This window comes from Felis catus, chromosome A2 (genome assembly GCF_018350175.1).
Source record: "Felis catus isolate Fca126 chromosome A2, F.catus_Fca126_mat1.0, whole genome shotgun sequence".
NCBI lineage: Eukaryota > Metazoa > Chordata > Mammalia > Carnivora > Felidae > Felis > Felis catus.
The window spans coordinates 59477237-59497205 of record NC_058369.1 but is presented as its reverse complement, the minus strand read 5'-3'; the positions used below and the strand labels follow the sequence as shown (position 1 = coordinate 59497205).

At 42.7% G+C, this 19969-nt stretch overlaps 1 protein-coding gene across 1 annotated transcript in view; it reads right to left on the bottom strand.

Annotated features, from left to right (window-relative positions):
* Positions 1 to 714: 714 nt before the first annotated feature.
* Positions 715 to 19969, bottom strand: part of TXNRD3 (thioredoxin reductase 3) — a gene marked incomplete at its 5' end in the record, with an annotated part of 68316 nt that continues 49061 nt past the window's right edge. Inside the window, 3 exons of the mRNA XM_023250090.2 lie at positions 715 to 1488; positions 1709 to 1843; positions 4153 to 4248. Of these exons, the coding sequence (XP_023105858.2) occupies positions 1426 to 1488; positions 1709 to 1843; positions 4153 to 4248 (294 nt within the window). The remainder of the gene's footprint in view (positions 1489 to 1708; positions 1844 to 4152; positions 4249 to 19969) is intronic.

Below are 19969 nucleotides of genomic sequence, written 5' to 3'. Positions count from 1 at the left end.
CAACACCCTGCCTTACTTTACAGGCAGTTATATTTATATCTTTCTCTCCCTAATAAAAAAAAAAGCAACTCATCGACCAGATCCTCTGTCAGGTCATTGGGTCCCTGTCCTCACCCCAGCCCTCTCTACTCCCTGCCTCCAGAGAGGGGGTCAAAATGTTCATCTACACATGGTGTTTCCCATCTTAAAATTTTTCTTTTAAATTTTTAACAAATGTTTATTTATTTTTGAGAGAGACAGAGACAGAGCATGAGCGGGGGAGGGGCAGAGAGAGAGGGAGACACGGAATCTGAAGCAGGCTACAGGCTCTGAGCTGTCAGCACAGAGTGCGACGCGGGGCTCAAACTCAAAAGCAACGAGATCATGACCTAGGCTGAAGTCGGGATGCTTAACCGACTGAGCCACCCAGGCACCCCTTAAAATTTTTATTTTAAAACATATGCACAACTGTCAAATCCTGTGACAGTGGCCTCATGGCTGTCCTGTTCAAGAGAGCACTGCCTGCATCCCCTGTGTTGGGCTGCTCTGTGATGTGCTCCCCAAGAAAACAACAGATTTTCCACAAGGCCCCCACTTCTAGGGCCTTTTAGACGCCGCCAGGTATGCAGATTCAAATGGAGTCTCCTACCACCAAACTCACTTACTGCCTTTGACCATAATTAGATACGGACTGAATCCTTTTCAACAGTTTCAAATTAGCTATATTTCACATAATCCAGTATTGAAAACTTTTTAATATTACTCTTAAGATCAAGGTGGAGAAGAAATTAGAGCATGCCTCTGACAGGAGATGCTAATAAGTGAGGACTCCAAGGTTGTTGCCACCGGGAACCAGGACAGGGCGAGGCACGAGGCAGGGGTCTGACGGTGGGTACAGTGTAGGTAAGACTGAAACCTACATAGCGGGCACGAGTTTCTACTAACGCACCCGGGCCCCGCAGCCAGCTCCTCGAAGGCATTTCCAGGACACTCCCCATCAGCCACCACGCGGAATCCCAGGCCCACGTACTGAAGGCTCGCTATGATGTAGTCCATTTCGTAACTCAGAAGATACTTTCACGGGAACCACGAAGCCAGGGGATAAAACCGGCAGCCACCGGAAAAGCTAACTTGGATCCGTTGTGCGCTTGCAAGGTCCCTCAGAGGGAAACTCGATTCTGACGTGGAAGACCATCGGCCTTAGCTCACCTCACATCGGGCTCCGAGCTAAGACGTCAAGGAGGCAGCCTACCTGCCTCTCCCAGCCAGCCGAGGCCGCGGAGCACACGCCCGCTGCTGTCTGGTCTCCTCGTCTTTCCCATCTCTGTGCTGGTCCCGCGCAAGAGAGCAGGTGCATCAGCACGGACTCACTGTACGGGAGGGCATTCTTATCTGTGACAGGAATGGGGATGGGACAAGGAAAACCGAACAGCAGCGGGGCTAGCCTCAGCAGCCTTTCTGAGTGATGTCCAGTCCTGACGACTTGGTGATTTCCAAAGTCGTAAACACCTGTTCGAAAGGAAGAATGCCAAACACATTTATATTTAGCCATCGATGTTTCAGTATTGCTTTTAAGAAAGCACATGTTGAATAGTACATCGACGTTAACCTTTAAAATATGCAAAGCAGTTACTAATACAAAATCTTTCTGACAATGTGCTTTATAGTTTTTCAAATGAAAAATCAATAAACAGTTGAAATCAATAAACACACAAACCTATCTCCGTACCTCACCACATGTGGGATGAATTCCAATGGTGTCATCGAGTAGCTGTTTTGTGAGCCCACATTTCATTGCAGCTGCAAATCCTTGGGTGACCTCACCAGCATTTGGTCCAAGAACATGGAATCCTATCACCCGATACTTTAATATGCAAGCATAAGAAAGAGAAGCCCTGTAGGTTAATGGTCTGAACAGGAATCTATTTATTGCAAGTTCACAGTTAACATTTACAGCATCTACTACAGAAAAAGAACTCTAATGCTGAACTGAGCAGAGAACATTATCATGAAACTGAACCACTGTAAGAATCTGTTAAATGAGCCAGTAAATGCACATCCAGAGTTAATTTGCACTCAAATTTACTAGAACAAGCAATTTACCCACTGCATGAAGGAGTTCATTAGTATGATGTAAATTTCCAAATTATGCTGAGATAGTGCTAAACAGCAACATAACAAATCTGAATTAAAGTCCAACGCTAGAATAATTCTAAGACATCAGGTTACCCCGCTCCTAACATAACTAAGCGGAGATCAAGGAGTGGCCAGCACAGGGCTTTGCCCAGTCCTGAGTGTAGGGAGGGGCACGAGCAGACCCACCAAGACAGGAAGCAAGATTCAAACTGTCCTTTGGCCGATGTTTTTTTCATCAGACTCTTCTCTTCAATAGTGACCGTGAAGGCAGAAGGGTCTCTGCCCACCTACATCCAGAGAAAGTGCAAAGAGCATGCGATCTCCTGCACATCTACTGGTGGATGGTCACAGAAGGCGGCGTTTCTCAGGGGGCAGGCAGTCAGAGGCCACGGGAGTGGGAGTGAGGAGTGGACTTCCCAGGGCCCCACAGAACTGGGGATCTCTGAGATGGTGCATTGCGCAGCAAAGTGGGGAAGGCGGAGCAGCCCAGAGCAACGAGAGACGTCTGACGGAAATCTCCACTTATAAATGAAAACGAAGACAGGTCTGTGAAAGGGAAAACCTTGTTCACAATTTTCACCATACAGCCACAATAAGGGAGCAAGTACGAGGGCCATATTCTAGAAACAGCAATTTGGGAAGGAGTAAAAGGAGGGGCAGGGGACAGAGCAGAAGGCGTCCAAAGACAGGTCGACAGACCTTGAAATTCTGCCCCAGGTCCAGCAGTCAGAAACCACAGGCGGCTCCTGGCTTCAGCAGGGGCTCTACCAACGTGACCCCAATCCCACTCACGTAGGCAGCAGTGGCGCGTGCAGACCATCTCTGCCTGCTTCCTTGGGAAAGGCCACCCACCGCTGGCAGGAGAGTAAGCTCCATCACTCACGTCCAGAGTCACAACAAGCACCACACAACTACCACTGCCCCCCGGGGCGCACGGCAGTGAATGTGTCACAGCCCTGGGGCATTTCTGGAGAGTTCTGACCAGCATCCCCCTCACCGCCCTGCACGCCTCTGCAAGGACCAAGGGACTAAGTTCTGGAGTTCTGGCTGACTTCACCTCAGGCACTGGGGCACATGAGAACTGGCCACGAGCCTGTGACACCTGTTTTCTGTTATGCTGAGAAGCAGATGGATCCAGACACGTGGACTTAAACAAGAAGATGATGGTTACTTTGTAACTTCGTACAAACATCGCTTGTTGCTCTTCCTATTTATCTAATTTTGTTTTCTCTCCAAGATTATAAATTCTTAAAAAGGGAGAGACCAAGTCCTACTGCCTTCTGCACTCAGCCTTCTTTATTTACAAGTCGTAAATAAACTGCTTTCAGTTATCAATTCCAACTCATCTCTGTTAACAGGGAAGAGACTCCAATGGCCGGCTCTCCACCTGACAGATTCTTCTTTAACAAAAGCCTTCATTAGGAATCAGTTAATTGACTAGTTTTCAGGGGCGCCTGGGTGGCTCAGTCAGTTAAGTGTCTGACTTTGGCTCAGGTCATGATCTCGGTCACGGTTCATGAATTCGAGCCCCGCGTCGGACTCTGTGCTGACGGCTCAGAGCCTGGAGCCTGCTTCGGATTCTGTGTCTCCCTCTCACTCTGCTCCGCCCCCTCTCAAGCTCTGTCTCTCAAAAATAAATACACATTAAAAAAAAAAAAATTTTTTTTTAATTACCTAGTTTTCACTTCATGCAAGCATTGCTTTCTAAATGCTTCTGATATACATCCAGCTTATAAACTGCACATAAACACACACATCCTACATTTTATTCGTTGATGACCAAAACTTTCATAGATCCTCTGGTTCTACACTGCCAAATTAGACAGCGCTGGAAAGAGACAACTTTCAGTGATTTTGTTTTTCTGAAGGTATTAGTGAGCCACTTGTTCAGCCTCTGCAAATACATCAACGGGGTAACCGTTTGAAGGATTTCTGCCTTGCCCTGAGAGCCATCTTTAAAGACGATTCAAACCGAATCCTAGACTAAAAGCTACAGTTTAAAATGACGGCTTTTTAGCCTCCAAGTGTGTTACGTACATTGTCGAATTTATTGCAAATTATCTTTGCGTAGCAAGTATTGTTGTCCCTGCCAGCCACTGTCCACTCGAGAGGCCAGAAGAAGGTATGATACACCTGCAAGACATGGGAGACAGAGGCCAAGGTTAGTGTCTGTGAAAGCCACTCCCTGATACGGTCTTCAATGACATAAAGACGATAATGTCTGTAGCAGCTTTCAGAAAGTTCAAGGTTCACTTTGCAACAATGCGGATGGAACTAGACGGTATTATGCTAAACGAAATTAGTTGGAGAAAGACAAGTATCATATGACTTCACTCATATGAGGACTTTAAGATAAAAAAACAGATGAACATAAGGGAAGGGAAGCAAAAATAATATAAAAACAGGGAGACAAAACACAAGACACTACACTAGACAAGACAAAACACTAGACACTACACTACACAAGACACTACACTAGACAAGACAAAACACTAGACACTACACTACACAAGACAAAACACTAGAGAACAAACAGGGTTTCTGGAGGGGTTGTGGGAGGGGGGATGGGCTAAATGGGTAAGGGGCATTAAGGAGGACACTTGTTGGGATGAGCACTGGGTGTTATACATAGGGGATGAATCACTGGAATCTACTCCCGAAATCATTATATGCTATATGCTAACTTGGATATAAATCAAATAAATAATAATTAAAAAATAATAGTTAATAATAATTAATTTAATTTAATAATTAAAAATAATAATTAAAAAAAAAAGTAACTGCAAGTTTGATGATCTCAACTTTGTGTCTGATGGGAGCACCTGGGCCACAGCTCCTAAAATACCAACTACACAAGTGTGTGGGCCTCTTCCCCCCACCTTGGCTCAGCTGTTAGTCCAGAAAAATCTCCTAATTAACTAAACTCAATTTTCAAACAATGATAGCATGCTACTCTCCAGGGCAATGCAGCAGGCCCTGGTCACCTGAGAAGGTAAATAAAGACTTCCATTCTGCTTCAGTGAATTTACAGCCTGCCTACAAGGTTCACAGTGACCCCAAATGTAGGAAAAACAGAAGAAATGAAATCGTCCCAGCCGCTCAAGGATATTCAGAACACAACCTCTGCTCCTTGAGAGCCGTCACTCCAAGCACTCTGCGCGCACCTCTAAGGTTCCCCCATCCGGCTCGGTCAGCGAGGAACCAGGACGAGGACCACATGCCCTGCTCTCACGGGGGCTACGTCTCCCCAGCCTGCTCCTTCTAATCGCTCCATACAGAAGGCGATGGATTATCATCAGCTGTCAGGATAAGAAATGTATTCCCAAGTAAAATCCACAATGGAAGGATTTAAGTACGGATTCTTTGTCCTTTAATAAGATGATGTATTTTATATTTTGAATAGTCTTTAGTGTTTTTAGAAAAATGATATAAGGTTATCACAATAATGCAGTGCAGAAAGTCACTAAGTGAGAAAAAACAAAACAAAGCAAATCCATCTCCCAGAAATAACTATTTTAAATGCTAGGGAAGTATCAACTGTTGGTGCACAGGTAATAATGATGAAATTTTTATTTGAAAGATATAGAACATAGTTACTTGTAATAAAAAACGTTAGATTTGGGGGGCCTGGGTGGCTCAGTCGGTTAAGCATCCGACTTCGGCTCAGGTCACGATCTCACGGTTTGTGTATTCGAGCCCCGTGTCAGGCTCTGTGTCTGAGAGCTCGGAGCCTGAAGCCTGCTTCGGATTCTGTGTCTCCCCCTCTCTCTGCCCCTCCCCTGCTCATGCTCTGTGTCTTTCTGTCTCTCTGTAATAAATAAATGTTAAAAATAAAATAAATAAAAAACGTTAGATTTAACTTGTATCTAACAGAAGAAAAAAACGTCTCCCACACATTTTATGTATTTATTTAAAATTTTTTTAACGTTTATTTTATTTTTGAGAGAGAGAGAGACAGATAGAACACGAGCAGGGGAGGGGCAGAGAGAGAGGGAGACACAGAATCCCAAGCAGACTCCAGGCTCTGAGCTGTCAGACACAGAGCCCGACGTGGGGCTCGAACTCACAAACCGTGAGATCATGACCTGAGCCGAAGTCAGACGTCCAACCGACTGAGCCACCCAGGCGCCCCATTTTATTATTTTTTTAATGTTTATTTATTTTGAGAGAGAGCATGTGTGCATGCAAGAATGTGAGGGGGAGGGGCAGAGAGAGTGAGAGATTAAGAGCGAGAGAGAGAGAAAGAGAGAGAAGAAGGGAGAGAATCCCAAGCAGGCTCTGCGCCATCAGCACAGAGCCTGACGCTGGGCTTGATCTCATGAACTGTGAGAGCATGACCTGAGCCAAAATCAAGAGGAAATCAAGTGTCTGATGCTCAACCGAGCCACCTAGGCACCCCTCCCGCGTATTCTATCACAAACTTTTCAATCTCTGTGGCTATCTGGAAGAGAAGGTAAATGTTTCATAACCTCAAGATAGTAGTTCCTAAAATACAGGCTGAGAAGAGAGATGATGAAAACTCTGGGGTTTTAAACAAGATTTGCCCAACTGCACGCTTGTTTCTGATTCGTCCTATGCCGCCCGCTGTAGGGATTACGGGGGTGTGCACTGACGCGTCCCACTGCCCTCTCGTTCTTTCTCGGGTTTTTGCTCCGTTTTTTTCCTTTTGGTACTTTGAAGATTTTTATTTTATTTAAGTCTTTGGTCCTCCTGGTTCAAAGTGGGTGTGAAGTATGGATCTAACTTTACTTTTCTCCTGGGTGGCCATCCACTTATTCCAACACCCTTAAATAATTTAAGATAAAACACCACCTTTACCATGCATGAATTCTTCTAAGCATCCAAATCAATTTCTGGGTTTCATATTCTGTTCCGCTCATCTTTCCGTCCATCTGTATGTCACTATGGCATGATTTTAATTACTGTGCTGTATGATCAAGTTTAATATCCAGTAGGCTCATCTCCCTGCTCCTCTCCTTATTCAGAATCTGTTATTGCTTTTCCCTTTTAAGTTTTACTTTTTCATCAAATTATGCACAATTATTAGGCATGATTAAAAAAATTTTTTTAATGTTTATTTATTTTTGAAGGGGAGAGAGACAGACAGACAGAGCATGAGCAGGGGAGGGGCAGAGAGCAAGGGAGACACAGAATCTGAAGCTGCCTCCAGGCTCTGAACTGTCAGCACAGAGCCCGATTCGGGGCTCGAACTCATTAGCTGTGAGATCATGACCTGAGCTGAAACCAAGAGTCGGACGCATAACCAACTGAGCCGCCCAGGCGCCCCAGGCATGATTTTTGACACACTCACTCTGCCCCCATGCCCAAATCAATCAATCAGAGGCAACCACTTCCACTTCTTTTACTTCTTTTATTTCCCTCCTTGTTTCCAAATAAAATGCTTCTGTTGCTATTCCTCGAGTTTTCTATTTTAGGCTTTATTTACTGACTTGCCTCTACTGAAGAGGAGGACTTAACTCCCTTTCTTCCCCAGCCCCTACCACTCACTGACATCCTTCCTGTCCCACCCTCCACCCTCCCTCCTCCCAATTACAGTTATATTCGCAGCTAGATCAGTATCGTACTTCCTTTACTAGGTAAAGCTGTTCACGGACAACTGGATATTCACATGCAGAAGAATGAAGTTGGATCCCTACTGTGCATCATATGCAAAAATTAACTCAAAATGGATCAAAGATCTAGGTGTAAAAGCTAAAAGTTTTTATAAAACTCTTAGAAGAAAACAAAAGTATAAATCTTCATGACTTTGGATTGGGCAATAGTTTATTCAATGTGGTATCAAAGACAAACAAAATGATATGAACTGGATTTCATCAAAATGAAAGACTTTTGAGCTTTAAATAATTTTAATGTTTATTTATTTTTGAGAGAGAGAGAGAGAGAGAGAGAGAGAGAGACAGAGCATGAGTGGGGATAGGGCTGAGACAGAGGGAGGGGCAGAGAGAGAGGCAGACACAGAATCCAAAGCAGGCTCCAGACTGAGTTGTCAGCACAGAGCCCAACACGGCGCTCGAACCCACGAACCATGAGACCATGACCTGAGCTGAAGATGGACACTTAACCAACTGACCACCTAGGTGCCCCAAAGACTTTTGAGCTTTAAAGGAAACTATCAAGAGAGTCAAAAGACAACACGCAGAATGGGTGAGAGTTTTTATAAATCATCTCTCTGGAACGAGACCTGTATGTAGAACATACAAAGAACTCTTAGAACTCAACAATAAAAAGACAACCCAATTTTTAAAAGGGCAAAGGATCTGGGGACCTAGGTGGCTCAGTCGGTTAAGCGTCCAACTGCAACTCAGGTCATGATCTCCTGGTTCATGGATTTGAGCCCCACGTCGGGCTCTGTGCTGACAGCTCGGAGCCTGGAGCCTGCTTCACATTTTCTATCTCCTTCTCTCTCTGCCCCTGCCCCACTTGTGCTCTGTCTCTATCAAAAATAAATGTAAGTAAATAAATAAATAGATAGATAGATAGATAGATAGATAGATAGATAGATAGATAGGGCAAGGGATCTAAATAGACGTTTGTCCAAAAAAAAAGATACACAAATAGCCATTAAGGCCATAACATGATTCCCAATATCAACAGTCATCAGGGAAATGCAAATGGAAACCAAAAAGAGACACCACTAGATTGATGTATTAGTTTCTCAGTGCTGCTCTCACCAATTACCACACACTTGGTGGCTTAAAACAAAAGGTGTTTATATTCTTACAGTTCTGAAGGCCAGAAATCTGAAATCAAGGTATCTGTGGGGCCAGGCTCCTTGCAAAGGTTCCAAAAGGAGAATTCCTTGCCTCTTTCAGCTTCCGACGTCTCCAGGTGCTTCTTGGCTTCGGCTGCTTAATTCCAACCTCTGCTTCTGTTTTCACTTGGCCTTCTCTTCTGTCTTATAGGGACACTTGTCCTTGGGTATGGGGCCCACCCAGAAAATCCAGGATGATCTCACCTCAGGATTCTTCACTTAATTCCACCTGCAAAGACCCTTTTTCCAAATAAGGTCACCTGCACAGCTTCTAGGGGAATGGGCTGTAGACGTATCTTTTTGGGAGTCACCATTCAACCCACTACAGAGAGCTATCATCAAAAAAGACAGACCATAACAAACGCTGGTGAACCTGTGGAGAAACTGGTACCCTCACACGTGGGTGCTGAGAATGTAAAATTGTGCAGCCACCTTGGAAAACAGTCTGCCAGTTCCTCAAAACATACGGTTAACCTGTGACTCAGTAATTCTACTCTTAGGTATATACTCAAGAGAACGGGCAGCATTACGTCCACACAAGAACGTGTGCAGGAATGCTCATGGCGGCTCTCTCAGCCAAAGGGGGAAACAATCCACATGCCTGTCGACTGGTGAATGGATAAGTAAAATGTGGTATTATCCGTATATAATGGATTGTTGTTCAGCCAGGACAAGAGATGAAGCACGCATACATGACACAGCAAGGATGAACTTTGGAAACTAGCGAGTGCTAAGAAAAAGAAGCCAGTCACAGAAAACCACATACTGAATGATTTCACTTCCAGGAAATGCCCACAAGAAGCAAATCTAGAGACTGAAAGGAGATTAATGGTTGCCTCAAGCCACTGGTAAGGGGACGGAGGAAAACAGGGAGCAATTGCCAATGGGTACAGGACTTCTCTTCGGGATGATAAAAATGTTCTAAAATTGACTGTGGTAATGGTGACCCAACTCTGAAGTCTAAAATCCATTAAACTGCACACTTTAAGTGGTTGATTATATGGTACAGGACTTACATCTCAGTAAAGGTATTTAAAAAAATTAAGTATTCACATCTGAGTCACATGGTAAACCTATGGTTATTTTACTCTCATGAACTTTTTTTTTATTTTTTTTTTTAATTTTTTTTTCAACGTTTATTTATTTTTGGGACAGAGAGAGGCAGAGCATGAACGGGGGAGGGGCAGAGAGAGAGGGAGACACAGAATCGGAAACAGGCTCCAGGCTCTGAGCCATCAGCCCAGAGCCTGACGCGGGGCTCGAACTCACGGACCGCGAGATTGTGACCTGGCTGAAGTCGGACGCTTAACCGACTGCGCCACCCAGGCGCCCCATACTCTCATGAACTTTTAATTGTCCATGGAATTAAAGAGTATCTTGTTTTGCCATAGGCTTGATATTCCTTGGACCAACGCTATTTTATCCCAAATCTTTTTTTTTTAATTTTTTAAGCTTTATTTATTTTTGAGAGAGAGAGAGTGTGTGTGTGTGGAGGAGGAACAGAGAGAGGAGGGAGGAACAGAGAGAGGGAGACATAGAATTCAAAGCGGGCTCCAGGCTCTGAGCTGTCAGCACAGAGCCCAACGCAGGGCTCGAACCCATGAACCGCGAGATCATGACCTGAGCCGAATTTGGACACTTAACCGACTGAGCCACCCAGGCGCCCCTACTGCAATGGTTTTTAAACTTCCCTTTTAGATAGCTCATCTTAAGTACACAGCAATACAATTGATTTTTCTGTGTTTTCATGCCCTGCAACTTTGCTCAATTAAATTCATTTAGTTCTGTTATGGGCGGAAATTAAGTCACACCCTCAAAACAAAGCTGTACTTTGAAATCCTAACTCCTAATGCTCCAGAATGTAACCACATTTGGATAGGGTCTTTAAAGAGGTAAAGTGAAGTCATTAGGGTGGCCCTAATCCAGTATAACTATGTCCTTACAAGAACAGGAAATTAGGACACAGACACTCAGAGGGAAGATGATGTGAACACACCGGTAAAAGACAGCCATGTACAAACCAAGGAGGGGGGCCTGGAATATTCTTCCCTCATGGCCCACAGAGAAAACCAACTCTGTGGACACCTCGGTGTCAGATTTCTAGCCTCCAGAACCAAGAAAATAAAAATTGGTCTTTCATATATAGCCTTTATCATGTTAATGAAACTCCTAATTCCTACTTTATTGTTTTTTTTATCATGAGTGTTAAATTTTGTCAAGTGCTTTTTTTTTTCATCAAGATGATCGTGTTTTCTCTTCTTTCTATTAGTAGGGTACTGACTGACTTTCACATGTTAAACCATTCTTGCATTCTTTTTTTAAAATTTTAAAAAGTGTTTATTCACTTTGAGAGAGAGAGAGAGAGAGCGTGCGCACGCAGGCATGAGCAGGAGAGGGGCAGAGCAAGAGGGAGAGAGAGAATCCCAAGCAGGCTCCGCACTGTCAGCACAGAATCCAATGCAGGGCTCAAACCCATGAACCACCAGATCACAATCTGAGCCAAAACCAAGAATCAGGCACTTAACCAACTGAGCCACTCAGGGACCCCAAACCATCCTTGCATTCTGGGAATAAATACTATCTAGTTTTGACACAGTCCTTTTAATATGCTGTTTAATTTGATTTGCTAGAATTTTGAGGATTTTTGCATTAATATTCATAAAGAATTTTATCTGTACTTAAATTTTTTTTTAACATTTATTTATTTTGAGAGAGAAAAAGAGAGAGACAGCATGAATGAGGGAAGGGGCAGACAGAGAGAGGAGAGAGAGAATCCCAAGCAGACTCCAGGCTGCCACAAAGAACCTGATGAGGGGCTCAAACTCATGAACTGTGTGATCACGACCTGAGCTAAAATCAAGACATGGACATTTAACTGACTGAGCCACCCAGGCATCCCTTATCTATGCTTTTTTGTAGTGGAAATGCCCACGGTGGAAGGGTAGTGTTGGCCTCATGTAAAGTTAGAAAATTATTCTTCTTTAAATGTTTGGTAGAATTCACCAGCGAAGCAATCTGGTTCTGGGATTTTGTTTGTTGAGAGGTTTTTTGATTCGCCATTGATCCGTCACCTTCCTAGTTGCTTTCTTTTTCCTCATGACTTAGCTTTTCCTGTTTATACAGTGTGTCTAGTAAATGGAACAGTTTCTCTAGGTATCCAATTTGCTGGTGTGAAATTGTTCACAGTATTCTTCTATAATTAAAAAGGATAATTTCTGTAAAGTAAGAATATTCTCACTTTCATTTATGATTTCAGATATTCAAGTCTTCTTTTTTCCTAGCCAATCTACTAAGTTTGTCATTTCTGTTGACCTTTTTTCATAGTTTTCCTTCTGTTACTGATTTTTAGTTTCATTACTGTGATGAGAAGAGACACTTTGTACGACTCTAATCTTACAATTTATTAAGACTTGTCTTCTGCTCTAACATCTGCTTTATCCTGGTGAAGTTTCATTTGCACTTGAGAAGAATGTGTATTCTGCTGTTGTTGGGCGGGGTGTCCTAACGTATGTTAGGTCTCATTGGTTTATAGGTGTTCAAGTACCCACTTCCTTCCCCTGTCTGGTTGTCTGGTCCATTATTGAAGAAAGGGTATTTTAAAGTCTCCAGCTATTACTGTAGAAATATCTATTTATCTTTCTGACAATTTTGTCTTCATATATTTTTGGGCTATATATGTTTATACCTGTTACATATTTTAGCTGTATTAAATTTTTAAAAATGTTTTAATGTTTATTTTTGAGAGAGAGAATGAAAGAGAGTGTGAGTGCAGGAGGGTCAGAAGAGAGAGGGAGACACATTATACCACAGGCTCCAGGCTCTGAGCTGTCAGCACAGAGCCTGATGTGGGGCTCAAACTCACAAACCATGACCTGAGCCAAAGTCGGGATGCTTAACCGACTGAGCTACCCAGGAGCCCCGCTGTATTGAATTAAAAAATTTTTTTTAAATATTTATTTACATTTGAGAGAGAAAGAGCATGAGTGGGGGAGGGACGGAAAGAGGGAGGGACAGAAAGAGGGAGACACAGAATCTGAAACAGGCTCCTGGCTCTGAGCTGTCAGCACAGAGCCTGATGCAGGGCTCGAACTCAGGAACAGTGAGATAGATCATGACCTAGGCTGAAGTCAGATGCTTGACCAACTCAGCCACCCAAGTGCCCCTACTGTATTGAGTTTTTAAATCAATATATAAATCCTTTCTCTACTGTAAACTTTTTATTTTTTCTAATTTTATTTTAGTTTTGAGGGAGAGAGACAGAGTGTGAATGGGGGAGGGACAGAGAGCGAGGGAGACACAGAATGAGAAGCAGGCTCCAGGCTCTGAGCCGTCAGCCCAGAGCCCGACGCGGGGCTCGAACCCACGAACTGTGAGATCATGACCTGAGTCGAAGTCTGATGCTTAACTGACTGAGCTACCCAGTGCCCCTCAATTGTAACCTTTTTAATTTAAATTATATTTTGTTTGATAATAAAGCTCACTTTTTGTTATTATTTGCATAGAATATCTTTTTCTATCCTTAACTTTCAATCTATATCTTTATATCTACAGAAAGTCTCTTTAAACAACATATAGAGATCCTATTTTTTTAATGTTTTATTTTTTTTGAGAGAGAGAGAGAGAGAGGGAGAGAGAGAGAGAGAGATAGTAAGCAGGGGAGGGGCAGAGAAAGAGGGGGATAGAGGACCCGAAGCAGGCTCTGAGCTTTCAGCCATGAAACTGATGTGGGGCTCAAACTCTGGAACTGTGAGATCATGACTTGAGCTGATGTCAGACGCTCAACCCACTGAGCCACCCAGACGCCCCTAGATCCTATTTTTTAAGTCAAATCTGACAAACTGTCTTTTAATAGCACACCTTCATCCATTTACTTTTAACATGATTACTGATAAAGGAGAATTTATTTTTGTGTATATCTGCTGTAGGTCTTATATGGTTTTCACTCCTTTCACTCCTTAATTCCTCTACTCTTGCCTTTTTTGTACTTAGTTTATTTTTTGTAGTGCACCATTTTGACTGCCTTATTCTTTCCTTTTTGGTATATTTAAAGTTATTATCATAGTAGTTACCTTGGGAATTACAATTAACACCTGAAATTTATAATAATCTTGTTGGAATAATACCTACTTAGTTGCAATAGTATGCAAACATTCTGCTTCTATATACCTCCATCCCCCCCACCTTTTATATTCTTACTGTCACAGGACACATTTTATACAATGCATGCTCATTAACTTGGATTTATAATTATGTTTGCTACATTTTCCTTTTAAATCACACAGCCAAAAGAGAGAAGTTACAAACCAAACCAAAAGTGCAGTAACACAGGTTACACACCTAAGAAGTTATCTTTGCTAGTGTTCTTTGACTTTTCCGATCGATAGCTTCTAGGGTCCTTTCATTTCTGTCTGAAGGAGTCTTTACAGCATTTCTTTAGGGCAGGTCTCCTAGTAAATTTACTCAGTTTTTATTTTTCTGGAAATATCCTAATATCCTTCATTTCTGGGGGCGCCTGGGTGGCTCAGTCAGTGAAGCGCCTGACTCTTGATTTCAGCTCAGGTCATGATCTCATGGTTTGGGAGTTCCAGCCCTGCATTGTGCTCTGCTCTGATGTTGCAGAGCCTGCTGTGGATCCTGTCTCCCTCTCTCTCTCTGCCCTTCCCCTGCTTGCACTATCTCTCTCTCTCTCTCTCTCAAAATAAATAAATTAATTAAAAATATATATATCCTGGGGCGCCTGGGTGGCTCAGTCGGCTAAGCGTCCGACTTCGGCTCAGGTCATGATCTCACGGTTTGTGAGTTCGAGCCCCGCGTCGGGCTCTGTGCTGACAGCTCAGAGCCTGGAGTCTGCTTCGGATTCTGTGTCTCCCTCTCTCTCTGCCCCTCCCCTGCTCATGCTCTCTCTCAAAAATAAATAAACGTAAGAAAAAAAATTTTATAAAAAAATATATATCCTTCATTTCTGAAGGACAGATCTGCCAGATACGGAAGTCTTGGATGATAGTTTTCTTTCTGGACTTTAACTATTTCACCCCACTGTCTTCCAGCCTCTGTTGTTATGAAAAATCAGCCGTTTACCCTGTGAAAGACCTTTTCATAGGATGAGTTGCTTCCCTCTGGCTGCTTTTAAAACTCGCTCTTTTTCTTAGGGTTTGAACAATTTGATTGTAGCTGTCAGCATGGATCTCTGAGATTACCCTGCTTGGTTGTGTAGGTTGACTATTTCATCAAATCTGGGAAGTTTTGCCCATTACTTCCTCAAATATTTCTTCTGCCTCTTATTTTCTCCCGTCTCCTACTGGGACTCTTTTAAGGCATAGGCTAGCATGCTTCAAGCTGTCCCACTCGTCTCTTGGGATTTCTTCATTTTTCTCCATTCCTTTTTCTTTCTGCTGTGCAGACTGTAATTTCAATGGTCTTATTTTCAAGTTCATTGATGCTTTCTTCTGCATACTTACATATATGCTGCTGAACCCTTCGAGCGAGTATTTCAATTCAGTTATTGTACTTTTCAGCTCCAGGATTTCTTCTTGGTTCTTTTTCATAATTTCTATCTCTGGAATGATATTTTGTTCAGACACTGTTCTCCTGATTTCCTTTAGTTATTTGTCCACAGTTTCCTTTAGCTCACTGAATATATTTAACATTGATTTAATAGTCAATTTAATGTCTTTGACTAATAATTCGAAAGTCTGGGCTTCTTCTGGAACAGTTTCTGTCAAACTTTTTTTTTCCTTTTCTGGGTTTTTTTTTTTTTTTTTTTTGGTAGGTTGTTACTAGTTAAACTGTGTCCTCCCAAAATTCATAAGTTGAAGTCCTAGCCCACGGTATCTTAGTATGTGATCAAATAGGGTCAATGTATGTGTAATTAGTTAAGATGAGGTCATTCTAGAGTAGGGTGGTTCCCATAATCCACTGTGACGGGTGTCCTTGTAAAAAAGGAAAATTTTAGATAATCTCACACACAAATGGGAATCCCAAGGAAAGGTAAGATCTACAAGCCAAGGAATGACGAAGACTGCCAGCAAAACCCCAAAACTAGGAAAGAGGGATGGAACAGATTCTCCCTCACAGAAATCAAATGGAAACAACCCTGTCAACACCTTGATGGTGGACTTCTAACCTCTAGAACTGTGAGTCAATAGAATTTTGTGGTTTAAACCCCAATTTGTGGTACTTTGTTATGGTAGTCCTGGCAAACGAATATATGCTGTGTTTTTTCCCTTAAGCCTGGACGTTCTGAGTATTAGAATATGGTACCTGGAAATTATATATTTCCACACCTCAGAGATGGCTAGGGTTTCTTGCTTGTTGAGAGCTAGAGTTACCCACATATGACTTTTCCAAACTGTTTTTGCATACTATATGTTCATTGTTGTGGTTTCTGTTCCATTGTCTCGGAGGTCAGCCAGGGACCTGATAAAGATGCCCTTAAATGTCTGACTCCCAAAAAGGGGGGGGGGGGGAGAAGGGAGTATTCTCTCTTGAAGTCCCACTGCAGCAGGGAAGCCACTTCAGCTTGTGGAGGTTGGTGCCGAACCCTCAGCCATCAGAAGCAAGGATCAGCAGTCAAAACACCACCCCAATTTCTGGAGGACAAGGTCCTTACTGCCCACTCTGGCACCAGCCAGCTGCACCAGGCACAGAGGCCACCAACCCAGCAGCTACCCACCATGGTGCTGGCTCTGTGGGATGTCAGCCATTGGGAAAACACAGAAACCCACCACAGATCCCTAGCCTCGTCCTCAAGTTCTCCTCTGGGCACTGAAAGTACACAACTAGGCTCGAGGGTTCCAAAAGAATTGCTTCAACCATTTCCCACCAGTTCAGATGTTGTCTCAGTGAAGGGATGGATTCCCGGAGCTTCCCTGCTTCGCCATTTTCCATAACATCACTGTTGTCCATCCATCTTTATCGTTGGGTAGTAGTCCCTGGTATGGATGTACCGCCTTTTGTCTAACCATTCATCTGCTGAAGAATATTTGGTTTTTTCCCCACTTGGAGCTATTATGAATAAAGCTGCTACAAAATTCATGTATACATGTTAAGACTGCATTCCTTTGGGATAAATGCCCGTCTAATTGGGTTTTTTAAATTTCTGCTATCATCTCTTGCATTTACAACAGGTGTCTGTTGGTTCTCTTAATGTTACTTCTGAAAGATGTCCTAGTCTCTGTTCATGAGTGTAATACATTATTCCTGTGCATAGGTACAGTCTGTTTCTTGCAAGTTTGATAACCTTTGATTGCTCATATTAAATGCTGGGAATTAAAAAGATGTTTGACTCTGGGGGTGATAGAACTGTGTTTTATCTTGATTCTAATGACGGTTTCAACTGTTTGAACTCATAAAACTGTACACACACACAATAAATCTTCATTTTTCTTTAAGTAAATTATGCCTCAATTAAAGATATTTTTCAAAGTTTGAAAGCTTTGAGCTCATGTTTACAGCAAACTGAATCTGAACTTTACTGTCCAATTATCTAACAGGTAAGTTTATTTGGGGACCTTTATTCAGTATCTTCAGGTCATTCTCAATGGGCTTGTCAGAGTCCCTGGAGAAATCAGACTCTACCAACCTCTGGCCAGACAAGGGTGACCGCTGGTTGCCAGAGTTCCGGGAGCTCAGTGGGAGGAACTGTATTTGCTCATTTCAGGACTGTGCTGGGATAACGCCCACATCTTCATTTGATCCCAGTGCCCCCAGTCAAGAGGATTTGGTTTTATCTATCTCCAGAAAATAACCGTCCAGGTATTTACCAGTGTGTGGAAAGTGCTCTGTAGAGTGTCAGGGAGGTGAGAGCCTCACTCTTTCTTAAATGGGCTTTCTGATGATGTCAGTTGGCCCCTCCAAGTCCCTCCCAGAAGTACATGGCGTTCCTAATTTTTGAGGCTTGATGACTCTGATGAGAAGTGAAGTTGTTTCTTGACTTTCCCAATACCTGTTTATAACCTTTTTTCTTTTTTTTTTACCACTCATCTATCTCCTTTTCTCCCCAAAATCTCATTGCTGTTTTTCTCCTTTACTATCCCCCTATCCTTGAGAGATTATTTTTAAAGGCAGATCCCTTTCTCTCCACATCACTCTATTGTCTTTGGCACTGAATGTCCTTATAAAAAAGCCTGGGGCCAGGTTGGTTCATTGGCCTTGTGAATGACTAGCTTACCTAGAACATGTTTGTGTCAATCGTGCTACATCAGTTTCTCCTAGAAAATGGTATGTCATTTCAATCTTCAAATTCAGTCATTCTTTAATATTAGGATGCTTTCTTCTGTCACATTTCCGAATACCACTTCTGGACCACTTGTCGGATTTTCCACTGCAAGGTGTGAATTATATTTATGTTGGCTCATCCTTGTTTATGCATATCTATCATCTGTATCTCAACCCTTCCTATGTGATGAACTTTATTCTCAGTCATCTGCTTCTTTTGGTTCCAAGGTATTTGGTAGCTCAGCGATAGAGTGATTTTGATGGTCAACATGACCTTAAAAGTCAGTACAGATCTTACTCCCCCGCTCCCTCGTTCCACATAACACGTATTCAGTAGGAAGAGAGTGGGCTGTTTCACCCAGGAGAAACCCCGATATCTCTTTCTTTCTCATTTCTATCTCTTCTCCTAAGTGACAGTATCAGGAATGGAATCACTGCACTGGGGGAAAAACATACAGTTTCTTTTTATCTGTCTCCTTTAGGTAATAATTTCCCTAGTGTTGGCAAAGGTGCTTAGCCTCACCTTTTCTATATCATAGTAATAAGCAAGGGGAACTAGAAGCCTACAGATTGTGCCATAAATGTGGTGAGTTTTTAGAACAAACCGTAGACCAGTGTGACTGGACCATTATAAGCAGGACAGACAGCAATGCGAATGGCCTGATTACATGATGCCTCTTCTTACAAATAGTGAGGAGTTCAGATAGTATTTTCTGAACACCGGGAAATCATCAAAAAGCCTTACGCTGGGAAAGGGCATAACTGATTTATATATATATATATATATATATATATATATATATATATATATATTTATTTATTTTTGAGACAGAGAGAGACAGAGCATGAAGCATGAACAGGGGAGGGTCAGAGAGAAAGGGAGACACAGAATCTGAAACAGGCTCCAGGTTCTGAGCTGTCAGCACAGAGCCTGACGAGGGGCTCGAACTCATGGACCACGAGATCATGACCTGAGCCGAAGTCGGATGCTTAACCGACTGAGCCACCCAGGTGCCCCTGATCTATATTTTTAAAAGCTCTTCTGGTTGATGTGTGATGACCAGGTTGGTGTGGACTAAGAGTGAGCTGAACGCAGGGAGAACAGGAGATGATGGTGGACTGACATAGGCTGGGGAGGGCACGGATGAAAAGAAGCAGGAACACACAAGACATACTCTAGAAGCAAAAATGACAGCACTTCCTGGTGAACTATTGATGGTGACCAACAAGGAAGCCTTAAGGATGGCTCTCAGGTACATCAGCATGTAGAGGGAGTCTTCCCTGGGAACCAAGGATTTTAATAGACTCCCAAAGGAATTCATATTGAAACAGGTTAAAACCTTGGTTCTAGACACTTGAAAATTTTGTATTTTACCAGAGAGCAGCACATCAACACAGCCATATTTTGGCCTCTTCAGGAATTACTTTTTTAATATACTGTGCTGTGGCATTATGCCATGGGATTGCGTTTCTGGCTCTAATAAGAAACAGCTCTATAAAACCTGTAATTATATTTACAAAGGGGATACTTTCAGGCGATTGTTCACCATATCTCAAAGCCCGTTTGGTGAAAACTTGAGAAATCTCCCCTAATTCTCCCTCCCCCGGTCAGGTGGCAGGAAACGCAGAGGTAGATTTTTAGGTTAATTCTAAAGCAAGTCTGTGGGACTTCATGGCATGAATTCTGCAAACTAACAAATTCAAGGGTTTTTTTTTATATTAAATATAATTTCTAACATTCCTTTTTCTTCTAACACCATCCTATTCTTCTTTCTTCCCACCTCGATATCCTCACTTTGAAAAAATATTATCTATGTGTTTTTGAGAGGCTTCCCCAAATCTCTTCACAACAGGAATTTAAAAAAA